The following is a 12,851-nucleotide window of genomic DNA, read 5'->3' on the forward strand; positions in this document are numbered from 1 at the left end:
TGTCCGCTCCTCTCAGCACGGCAGGAGGATTTGGTCCGTGCTCATGCGGAATCGTGCCCTGAAGCAGCGCATCCTGTGTAGGAGAGAACGTGAGAGAGCAACGGCGAGAATCTGTAACGACGTGCCCTAAACCTGGGGCCGAACGAGCCGTGAAGCTGAGGGCATGCGGGTGAAACTTGGGATTTTTCCCTGCCTTTCGCTTGGAGCAGCGCTCAGCTGTGCCTGTTCTCCCCAGACCATTTAAAACTGCACGTTTGCCACGCCGCATGCCAGCCGTGTCCTTAGCAAATAGATCTACGGAGACGTTATCTGGGGAGTCTGGAGATGATTTAGGAGCCACCATTCCCGAAGTTAGAGTTTTAAATCTGTGTGGGCATCCGTGTGTGAGTGGCCTTGTTTTCAAGGTGCACCTGCAGCTCCCAGTGACTTCCGATAGCTCAGGAGGCACCTGGATGTGATGTGTGGCTTTGAAAGCCCAACTTTGGACTTGGAGTATGTATTTCATGTACGCGCTCTGTCAGGATTATGTGCTCAGACTCAGCCTGCTGCTGTTTATCCTTTCCTGAGGTGTGCAGTATGCAAATGTAACTTATTGCCACTGTTTCTCCTCACAGTTCATTCTGAAATACCTTTTCCCCTTTTTTTTTTCCATCCTAGGTGGCCTTTTCATGAGGAACACTGTTCAGGAGCACAGTGCATTTCGATTTGCTGTGCAGTTATACAACACAAACCAAAATACCACAGAAAAGCCCTTCCATTTGAACTACCATGTAGATCACTTGGACTCATCCAACAGTTTTTCAGTGACAAATGCTTGTAAGTAAATACATGCTTTTTAAAAAAATATTTGTTATCTGTTATTGCATTCAATTTCTCCCTGGTAGCCTAGGGTTGTTGTTCATACAATACAGCGCAACAAATGCGTGTACTGGTGTGAGGCTTAGTATATTCTCAGTGTTATGTGGTTGAATAATACCTCAGGGAAAGTTCTCTTACCACTTCTTTTCACCCCTTTAGTTTTGTTTTTCACAAAACCAGCCATGTTATTTATATAGCAGCACTGTGTAGCTGTGATCAGTGCAGTGCCGCTGAAGTAACATCCCTTTTCTGTTGAGGCTACAACGTACCCGTGTGAAACAGCAAGATTTGCAAATAATACCATGTAGGAATAAAACCAAAACAGACGTTTACAAGTGACCTTGAAGGGGGGAAAAGCTAGAGGGGCTTACTTGCCTCCTCTGCCCTGAAATACTGAGTTCTAAGTCCTGTTAGAAGCTGAGGAGACTGTAAACTGACAGATACCGTTAGAGCTGAGGGGAAAGAAAATGGAATCAGAATGCTTTGCATGGTGAGAAATAGCTCTGCACAAGCAGTGTGTAGGTATAATCTGAGCCTTTATTAACAGAATAAGCAAAACAGAACTTTGAGTAGTGTTAATGTGGTGTTAAAATGCAAGATCTCTTTTTGAAAGAGCGATGTGTGTTCTGAATTTATAAAAGCATTCCTTTACCAATAGTAGTTCCTGCATATTTGTTTTACTGATGCATCCAAATTCATTTAGTTTCTACAGTTTTTACTGAGAACATTTACAAGTGAATGGAGTCTTCTTGCAAAGTAGTTGCATGTACTTTGCAGTATACAGAGATATGTCTGTACATGGTCTAAAAGACCTCTGAATGCCATGTACTAACTTTGTGTTATGAGCAGGATTCCCGTTCGTATACTCACAGTATGAAATGTTCAAAGAGGAAGCACTGTACTAAAATAATGAAGTATTGGCGTACAGAAAGCTAGTATTGCTTGTTTTAAAACAGTTTCATGTTTTGAGTATCTTATTTATTTAATTTTTTGTTTGTAGAGGATAGGATAGTTCTTACAATCCTCTCACATGCTGTATAATCGGAAGACTGGACAAGAAGATATTTTATTCTTCTGATATTTCACGTAGTCTCTGAGAAAGCTGATAGTTAGAAATACACAATAAAGAAATATTTGGACAAATTTTGGATTGATATTCTAACATATCCCCCATGTGACTGCTTCTTGCTAGTGCAGCGTTACCCTTTTTAAAGGGCTTTGAAGTAGGACCTTTAAAACTTTTGCAGGGGGGTTAATTATATAATATTCAATAAAAATATTTGATAAGTGGAAAAAAATGGTAAATAAAAGTCTGTCTGTACTTTCCATCTTATTTTACTAATCCTATCCAGCCTCAGCAGCTCTTACAACAAACATCAGACTATTAATCCTTAATCAGCGTAATCCCTTCAAGAGGCTGCACCTCAAATGTAGTTTCCTAAATATCAATTATATGGATTTAAACTAAATACATTAAACTGCTTGGGTGACTAATTATTAATTGTTTTCTGAAAGTTCTACTAGCACTTCTTTACGGATCCCACCAAGGCAAGTGAAGCACACACTCACTCAGAGGCAGTCAATGTATTAGTTAGTCAGTGTGCTTCTGACATCCAATCATTTTTGTCATTGCTTAGTGGAAGCCGTGGCAATTTTAGTAAGGTGAGGTGGTTTTACGTAGTATAGGGCTGCATGTTCCAACACACACATTACCAGTGTAATAAAATTGGGAAAACTTAAACCTCTGGAGAAACAGTAGATGAGAGAATACCAACCTACAGTAACCTATTTAAAAATAGAAGATGTGAAAAAAGAAACAGAAGAAAGAAAATGTAAAGGTGACCTTGTCCATAGCTATGTCAACCATCTGGTAATATTACTGGTAGGAAGAGAATATGGTGAGTCCATATCACCAGTCATATAGGTCTCAGTAGCTCTAAATAATTAAATAATAAAAATAGAAGAACAGTTGCTCCTTTTGGATATGGAAGCAATTATCTTTGAAAGTCAGAATGCTCATATGTATGAAGGCATTAGGATGAGCTAATAGCTCCTCACACTGCCTGGCTAACACGTCAGACATTCTGGCCTTTGTACCCTTAGTCGCATCCTCACTTCCCAGTGGAGTGGCAGATAATTTCAGGGTGCTGCCATATCCGTGAAGGAATTCTTTCCACAACATTTTTTACTTCTCTTGGAGATAAGCATAAATTGTCTCCAGTGCTGTCACACAGCCGTTTGATCAATACTTGCAATTGGCAGGGATCCACAGTAGAGAAACCTGCAGTGATTCTGCCTGGCTTTACTGGAGAGGGAGACCGGGTCTGACTTTGTGGTGGGATAGGTGAAGGAACTGAAGGGAAATTGGAGAAAGTAGTGTGTGTAGTTTGAGCCTAGTGCCTGTACTAGTCAGTATCCATATAAAATAATATTTTTCATTCTCTTTTGCGTTGATTTCTGTGGTAGTGCCTGTAGTACATGTTCGTGTGTGCAGGAATTGAGGGGTGGGCTCTGCTCAGGAAAGACTGATCTTGCTGTACAGCTGCACATCCCGCTTGGTGCAATCTGGTGCATTCCAGAGGCAGGAGAAAAAAATCCCTTCTGAAGTATCCTCATGAGCCAAAGATAAAAAGCCTACCTCTGGTAGGGCTGATTTGGCAATATCCCAACATGGGAACAAACTTGTTTAGAAGCAGAAGAAAATTCCTGCCCGAAGCCCCTCCCTCTCATTCGTTTTTCAGTTAAACGATGCATAATCTGATCCATGTACATGTATTCCCTGCTTCAGTGCTGGCACTGAGCCCTTCTCTGTATATTTAATTTACATGCGTGCATACAGTATTCATCCACTCTGTATTTATCTGCCCACCTATTTATTTAGCTGTGTGATGTCTTAACAGAGAGCAAATACACAGGTTAAAATTCTGTTGTATATAAAGGTGAATTGAAGTTTATCAGTTGGCTCTAGGGGGATTTATTACATCTTTTAAAATATGCAGCTTTTTGCCATCAGAAAAAACAGAGAGAGAAGTTAACTTGCCCTGTGAATGAATAAAATTAAGTAAACATGGATGTTATATTTTCTTCAGAAATGTTCAAAAGGTAGTGAGCTGCCTTTTTCAGAATAATATGAATTTAGCAACCCAAATGTATAAATTCATCACCGAGGTGTCTTTCATGCTTTTCTTATAACCTCTGTGAAGGATGTTAGTATTAATGTTGAATTATGCGTACAGTTCTGTAGATCATATTCCCTAGAAATAACCCGTGTATGTCTTTCTGCTCTGCACTTGTAGTGCACTATACTAACACTGCTCTAGCCTCTGCAGTGTCAGCTCATTAGCACACAGATCTCATATTCCCTCTCTGCACTGTCATTGCAAAAAATTGCTGTTGTACACCTCTACAGCCAACAAATGTGCATTTGCGTTATGTACAGTTTTCAATAAATATTGAGGAAAGTAAACTCGTACATAGCCCCCATGGAATTTCTCAAAATAAAGCATTAGTTTTCATTAAATCTGTTGATCATGTAATGATAGTGGTGGGATGCTTATGGGTGAAAAGGGGGTGTGATTGCAGAATCTAATTAATCTACAGGCAGATTCCCTCTCAGCTGAACCTAACCTATCAGCTGTTAATTTTCCTGAATCATTCACCATATATTTTCTGAACCCAGAAGGCTTTGTGTGTTTCACCAAATGTTGATGTGCAGTGTATTTTCCACAGGCACTCATTCTTTAAGAGACAAGGAAAAAGAAAGAGAAGATACAATGACATGCTTACCTTAAGTTGCTAAAACTCTGTAGGTGGTTGTATGGACACTTTCTTGAGGGGGGTTTGGTTTCAGACTTTCTTAGAATTTTTTCCTTAGCATCCTTGCAGTCCTTGTGTTTAATGTTTAAAATTCAACTTGGAAGATTTTAATGGAAGAAGTGCCTGTTTGTTGTGGGAACGTTGCAGAAAATTTTACTACAGGGCTAGTAGTAGACAGTTTTCCCAGTTTCACTGTATTGCTTCCTTTCCCGGAGCACAGGTGCATATATATGTGTCTGTATGTGTGTACGTTCATATTTATCTATATAGATACGCATACTCACTTGCACACACGCACGCAAGCACACTTGTTCCTTAGGTACTGCTCAGCATTTCTTTTTGCCAATGGGCAGATAATTTGCTTCCCTTGCATCTGTGTACTTTTTGGCCAGCTGGCAAAGGACACTGGTGCTGAAAGTGGTCAGCTCCCTTCTGCCAAAAGCGTAAGCATGTCTCACTGAAAGTCTTGCCAAGTCTGGGCCATGTACTGGTGGTTTTGCATGAGTAGAGACCACAGGATAGGTGCCTCACTCTCCTGAGAAGGATTGCACTGTGGTTTCTCCCAGCTTTCTGTGGTGAAGCGCCTGGAAATGTGCTTCCTACACAACTCTGTTCATTATGGATCCCTGAAAATGCCTTTTATGCTGCAGAACATGCTCGAGTATTGTACGTTATTGCTGTGTGACAATCAGCTGGGATTAGTTTAGGGGTCAAAGCTTTTACAGTATTGGGGTGGGTCAGAAGGTGAACGGTGTGTTCCAACTAAAGTTTCTTTCCACTTTGTGGCAGAGCAGATGATTTGTTATTAAGCTGAACATGATCTCAATTATAGCAGAAGGATCCATACTGCTTTCAAGTATGTTTTATGATTTCTTAAATTAATTTAAAAATAAGCTGACTGTCCATTATCTCCTCTGCTATGTACATAGCATTTATGTACTGTTTAGGTGTTAGGGTTCCATTTACCTTGCACTGTGGAAATGGAAAAAAATCTCCTGTGAATGGACACTTTTTTGAGAAACTCTGAACTCACCAAATGAATGAAAAGTAGAGCATGATGAAAAGCACTGTTCGCTTGTTCAGTCTCGGAAGATTTTGTGCAGATGGAAAGATGAAATTGTTCACTTTTCCTGTATAGCAGTGGGCCTGGAGGACCCATGAGGCTTGGCATGGGTTGGAGAGCTACTGATTAACGCATTCCAATAAAATGTGTAACAGCTGTAGTTTATCTCTAGGAGGAAATGGAGATGCCATGATGGGAAACAAGCATCTGACAGCAGCTTTTAACAACAACAAAAAAACCCCTACGGTTTTGTTGAAGGCTGACTCAGAAGCTTGTCCAACAGCCACAGGAAACTGGGGGTTTCTTTCCTCTGGGTTCGTGGTGTTCAGTGTCTGGGAGGTGGGAGGCCGTCCCACTGCAAGTGTAGGCCTGTCATGCAACAAGGTGTGAAATGTGGGACCTGATGTATCTTTAATGATTCTTTATTGTCACAATCCCACGATTTAACGTTTTTCTATTTAAAGTACATACTTTGTCATTACTGATTTTGGAATGCTAATTTTGACTGACTTAGGCATCCTTAAAATGTTTTAGAATGTGTTATTTTTAAAGCTGCAACAGTTTGGTTTCATAGTTCAGTTTCAAACCAAGCCAAACCATATGATTGAAAACTCGTGTTCATTTATTATGAGAAATATGTTTATGTTTAATTTGTATTTGGCATTTAAGTTGCAGCCTAAGATCAGTACTTTCTGTGCTGCTGTAAAGTATAGATCACTGGAAGGCCATGGCCCACTTTCTAAGGGAACTCATAAGGCACCCTAAAAATTCTGTACCTGTTGTTGTGAGGTTTGCTATACAGGGGCTTGTACCTCCACTGGAATAATGTGGTGATCTGAAAACAGATATGTAAACATGATTGATCTAGATCAAACCAGTTTCTGTGGAACTGTTTCTGTGTGATGATCGCTGCAGTGAAGCCATTTCCAGATTTCATCCATGGAGATTTTTTTCCTTCTAAGTGTGTATGTGTTACGTTTCCCATCAGAGACAGAGGCATGCTTCTTTCCATTCTATCACCTGCTTTATGTTATTGTTGATCTTCAGAATATCAGATGCCCTAGAAACCTCAAACTTAAAATCATCTTGGAGTTTTTTGTGTGCAGTCATCTGATGAAGGCTTCGAAGTAGACTCTTGTGTTCAGTTGTTTGTAGTCATTGCAGTGTGGACACTAATAACTATCACACAGCTTCACAGAATGTGCTCTGGCCTGTATCGGGGAGTTCAAGATATTTCTGTAGCACCAGAAATGCAGAGTTCATTTCTCAGCGTGTAGCTATACAGGGTGCTGACTCATCTCATTTAAACTGTACTTTTACCTTGAAAGGTTGGACTGGATGATCCTTGTGGTCCCTTCCAACCTGGTATTCTATGATTCTATGATATGTGAAACATTCAAAGGCAGTGCATGCCTTTTTAGTCGATCTCACCAAAATTGGGGGTAAACACAGAGAGAGAAACAGTGGTAACATTTATGTGTGAAGAGGAGGAGTGAATGTAGGAATGAGTTGTATCAATGAATCCACCTAGCAGTCATTCCTACGTGTCCTCCTCGTGGTGTCTGAGGTGCCATGTCTGTTTTATCATCTTAACTGCTTCTAAAATAGCGTGGCACCGTGCAGCCCTCACACACCCCCCTCACAGGAGGCACAGAAGCCCTTATGTGTGAGGATCAACACGCAGGGGCACTGCGCTGCAGGTAACTTGCCCAGGCACTTGTGAAAAGAGTGAATTGCTCTCTCAGAATTGGATAATAGCCCCGGTGAGCACTCTTCTGCTGGAATGGAGCGACCTATCTGGTCGCTCATATGTAATTATTTTGCTAGGCTATTTGAACATTTCAGATATGCTGGAAGTTTTTTGTTTGTTTTTTTGCTTTTTTCAAACATAATTTACAACACATTCACTTTCAGATGCTTGTAAGTTATGTGATTGCCTTTGAGTTCCTGGTCTTGCCCTTGTGTTGAGTTTGTATTTGCTGGAGTTTATTCAAATGTGATGTTTGAAATTCTGATTGAGAATTTAAAAAAAAAATGCAAAGCTGCCTGGTGACTTCCCCGTCTTGAGTCCTTTTTAATACAAGAACTGTCTTTAATTGGATATGCAGGTATCTGGGGAAGGTAAATCCACTCGCTGATGGTATATAGTCCATGCATACTTACTGCATTCCGTGTATACTTTATACATTAATTTCACACCTCTTTCTCCTGGACTTGTGTGTAATCATGTTTGCCGATTTCACTGTCAGTAGTTTTGACATATGCAAACATGAAGCATTTGGGCTAGCCCATGTGGTAAAGGGAGCGAACACGGGAAATTGTGGAGTCTTCTGATGGTTCTTAGCATGATTTGAAGTCAACTTGTACTTGTGGTAGCACAGTTTTATCTCTTGTACAAGATAATACAATTTAACCGTATCAAACAGGTATTACAGGGCTGTTTACCATGAAAAGCTTGGAGAGCTTTGGCTAACTCTGCTTTTTTCACTTTATTGATCACTACTTCTGCTTCCTTTCCTAAAAAAAAAAAAATCCAGCCTACATGCTGCGGGGTTTTTTCCAGAAGCCTTCATCCTTCTGAAGACTAAATGGAAATCAGCACTTACTAATTTGCTGTCCTTGCCAGAAGACGACGTGCATTCCCACTGATGGACCTAGGAGAACATGTGTCGCAGCTGTACAGCAAAACAATCTATCACTTAACAAAGAAGAAATTTTCAGCTCTTTACCTGAAATAAGCAAAGCTGTTGGCAAGGAAGCAAGTTTAATATTGGAAAGTTCTTTGTCCCCTACACACCCTAGATCTTTATTGTACGTATGGTCCATACTCCTGCAGCACAACACATGCCCAGTTCCTTCCTACTCAATTCACACCCAGGCTGCTTCTCTGTGTGGTGGAAGAAAGAACCATCTTTACTAGAAGCAGCGTTGCCCATTGATTTCTCCCAGTGAGGTCTGTAGGATGTGCTGTAGTTGGTATCTCACAGTTGCCAGCTTTTCCAAGAGATAGGTGGTGGTGCCATCCATGATTTCTTTGTCTGGTTTCCACTTCAGAGATCTTAGTCGGAGGTAGATACTGCAGCCCACTTGGTGAACGTGGATCAGATCTCACGAATCACAGGGTTGCTGTATCATGACACGCATCTTGATTGGTCTTTGTACACTGCTGGGCATGATAAATTGCTTAAAACTTTTTGGTAGTTACCGTTGCTGCGTTTGTGTTTTTCTTCGGAGGTGGTGGTGCAGGGGGAGAGATGGCTTGGGGAGAAGCGGTAATTGATAAGTTTTTTTCAGGTAATGAACTTTCCGTAGCCTCTCTACAGAAGAACATGGTAAGACATTGTTTTTAGTGGGGTTTTGTCTCCTTAGGCTTTACCACTTGTGTCACTAAGTTTGGATTCTAATGAAATCTGATGGTCAGAAAGCTTAAGTTCATGCACATTCTTTTTTCCCAGCAGTTAGATGAGAGCTGATTAGTGTTCATTGATTTGCAGAGGACTGACCCAGAGTCTAACCCTGCATTGAATCAAAACTGTTTGGGGGATTCTGAATTGTCTAGCAAGTTTAATGTACTCGACCATCTTTCTCTGAAGTTGTACAGTGGTCAGGTAGCATCTCCAGAGGGGCTTCACTACCATCATGCAGTGTGTCAAAAGGAGTTGGACCTAAGGAAATGCTGAATGAGTGAGCAGTCAGAATAATAGCTGCTATCCTACTTTGAATTTCCTCTTTAAAACTTTGCTCTTTGTGCCTATTTACTCATAACTTCTTGATGAATATAAAATTATAAGAAAGAGGGGAAAATGTACCTGGTCGTCCTGTGCCAGCTGATCCTTTTTCTTTCCTATTTCAGCCATGTCAGCAGAGTGATTCTCATGACTAATGGTAGTTTTCATGTATTTATGTTGAATGCCTCAGCCAGCTCAGACTGGGTTCTTCCGTAGAAAACCACTATCCCACTGCTGTTATGTGCATCCCAAAAACTGTTTGTATATCCCAGAACGTCACGCTGCATGATTTCAAAAACACACATGATTGGAAATTATAGGAGCTGTGTGACTTGCTAATGCTTCATTTCAGATAAGGTTCCAGAAAGGTTTTAAGGATTAGATTGGGATCAACTAGAAAATTAGAGGATTAAAAATGAAAGCTTTTTAAATAGTTTCAGACTTTAAAAAATTGACTTGATTTCAGTTGAAGCCAAATGTTTTGTTTTGGTTTGGAAATGATGACTTCTGAGGTGCTTTTTTTCCTTAACTGAAACAATTTGATCAAGCCTATCTGAGTTAGCAAGACGTTTCTGCAGACATGAATTTGCCTTTCTCAATGTAAAAGCATCTGTTCTGTCCAATTTTTATAATGACGTCTAGATGATGGATGTGAAAAAGAAACCTGTGGGTGTTTTGGAAGAAGCTGCTTTTTTCAGGGTATATAGTTCAAGCTGCTTGTGATGGATTTTATGGATAGACAATTTTTGTCAGTTAAAGTATGTATAGCGTGTCTTTCCACACCATCTACAGGCAGCTTACTTTATTACTTGGAGAGGCAGTGAGGTAGGCCCAAAATTGATCAGAATGATACCAGCTAACTCTCCTGAAGTTTTCCACTACAGTTTGGTGCTCCAGGTACAGAAGTTGCTTCGTTTAAAGCATGAATCAATATAGCTTTACTGCATGCAGAGTGTACTAAATGTAGCGTGGTTTTTACAACCACAATGTCCTGTTTCAAAGATGTGTATTCTTATGCATCAGCTGTGCTTTACTGCCAGTTGTTTTGTGCTATGTAACATAAAAAGAAACTGCGAGCAGTGATACTTAGTTGTGCCTATCTGCAATGACCACTGGGACCTAAATGTTTTAGTGCCTCATTGTTCTACCCTAGCAGAACAAACAAAACCAAACTCGTTATAGCTCATTAGATAAATAGAGGCAGTCAAGATACGTAGCAGAGTTTTCCTCTGATCTGATTTATGCCAGGGTAAATTTGGAGTAGCTCTGTGAGAGTTTGAAGGAGTGAAGCCAGCAAAGGGTAAAAGCGGAGTAGTCCTTCATGAGGTATTCCTGGCTTCGAGCCTCTGGGTAAGTGGAGGATGGTAAGTGGGTCCAGGACAGCCAATGGACCCTTCAAGGGAGACTCGGAGCATCTAAATCCGTAACGCACTTCTCCTCCAGGACTACCCAGGTTGTCCAGGCTTTTGACTTCAACAGCTAACTGAATGCACCCTTGTGTAGCGTTGCACATATTTCCTCTTGCAACTTTGGGAAATTTAACAAAACGTTCACGTTCAGCAGTAAAAAGTATCTCTTTATAAATGATGCTGGGTGTCTCAGAAGTATCTGTAATAGACTGCGTAGAGCAGAATCTGCCAAGGAAAGATTTTGTTTCTCAATTGAAACAAAGTAGTGTAAATCAAATAGTCTCTAGTGCAAAGTGCTGACCTTGCTTTTAGCAGGAGTCACTTATACCATCTCTACTTTCAGATTTTCATTTTTCTTCTTTCCCTTTCCCCGTATATGTGTTTTTGTAGCTGTGAACCTTTCACTACTTTTCTCTCTCTCTGCATCACTATGGATTTTGCAATTCTTGCATGAATAGAAGCTGTGTGACGTTAAAGACCATAGACTCGTGTGAAATTTAATTCATTAAGTCTCTTACGTGCTTGCATGAATAGTGATAGTCCTGATTGAAAAACGTGGCACCTTTTTCTGAGTGCTCTAGAGGTAATTTATGAACGTATCTCTGGCAAAACAGGGTCTTTGGGCTGAAACAGAAAGATAACATTTCAATCTATTTTCATCTGTAAAACCACCCTGTTATTTTTCATGAATAGTGAACCTATTGTGGGTAGTGGTGCCTCTGACTCCTGCATCCTGGTCAGGTTCCAGCTTGGATCATTATCAACATAAATCAGTTACTCTCCTGGAAGCTTTATTCAGATAAATTATCTGCACTTCCTGTCTTAAATTCGTGTTGTGGTGTTCTGCAGTGCTAGCCCCTGTTTCACAGAAGATGCATTTGAGATTTGAGTTGAGGCAATCTTGGCTTATGCTGTAGGATACAATTTGATAGTAAAGTACATTTTCCTTGCAGGCTTTTCTGAAAATATTTTTTGCTTCCTTGTTAATGTCTGGAGATTCCCTGAGTTAATAAGAATTGTTTTGTTAATTGATTCCAGAATCTGTAGCTCTGGAATAGTCTGCCTGAATCAGGATCTCCACAGGAATTTAGAGATGGCATACTTCTGGACAAAATTGCAAGCAGGGTTAATATGATTCCTCCTTTCTTTTATGTGATCTCTATATGCTTATATCAGCCTCATGTATTTCTTGTGTATGCTGCGTTGAATTCAATCTATTGCAATATTCTCTGTAAGGGGATTAAAATCTTCTTGGAAATAACTTAATCAAAATTTATTATTAGTTGTGTTTTCAAGAAGTCTGGGTGAACCTATGTGTGAAATACGAATCTGTCACTTCAGTTTCTGAGAAATTCTGCTGTGTAATTCAGTGTATGTGGAATATAATTGCAAAAAGTATTGGAAAGCTCCAAAGACAGGAGACCTCCTCCTGCGAAATGGATGTGGGAAGGGCAGTAGCAGTTGAAGATTCTCCCCTGGTATCCTGCCTGCCTCATTCCTGGATGAAAGACGCTATAGAAGTGCAAAGCATTAAGATCAAACCTCCTGGATAATCAGGACTGTGACTTTGTTCTGCATGGCAGAGAAGGGCCCTCAGTTCAGATGCTGCTGCCTGCCTTCTCCACTGAGCCTGCCAGCAGAAGGGTCAATTAGTGCCAACCGCAGGAGTGCGGATCCCTTACAAAGGCCTGCGTCCACTTACAACTGTTCATTTAAGCTCTCGTTATGGACTTCAGGTTAATAGCAGTGTACACTGCCACTTAATCATTTATCTGAAACTGAGAGAATTTATATTACCAGTTTAGCCATCCTCCTACCCGGTTTGTTTGAGGTGTTTTTTTGTGACTGAGTCTGACTTTAAATCTCTGAGAGAAGTGTATCATGTTGTGCTGTGATGACTGAAGTACAAGTGTGTAGAGATTTATTGCCAATATAGAACAAAAAGTAGTAATCTTAAAATATTGGTGATCAAAGAAA

General features: G+C 40.4%; 1 protein-coding gene across 1 annotated transcript in view; it reads left to right on the forward strand.

The window, feature by feature from the left end:
- Positions 1-614: 614 nt before the first annotated feature.
- The window catches only part of LOC104536748 (glutamate receptor 3-like), a gene marked incomplete at both ends in the record, with an annotated part of 65,259 nt that continues 53,022 nt past the window's right edge, over positions 615-12,851 (forward strand). Inside the window, one exon of the mRNA XM_010179463.1 lies at positions 615-816. Coding sequence (XP_010177765.1) covers positions 615-816 — 202 coding nt within the window. The remainder of the gene's footprint in view (positions 817-12,851) is intronic.

This window comes from Mesitornis unicolor, unplaced genomic scaffold (genome assembly GCF_000695765.1).
Source record: "Mesitornis unicolor isolate BGI_N332 unplaced genomic scaffold, ASM69576v1 scaffold4542, whole genome shotgun sequence".
Taxonomy (NCBI): Eukaryota; Metazoa; Chordata; class Aves; order Mesitornithiformes; family Mesitornithidae; genus Mesitornis; species Mesitornis unicolor.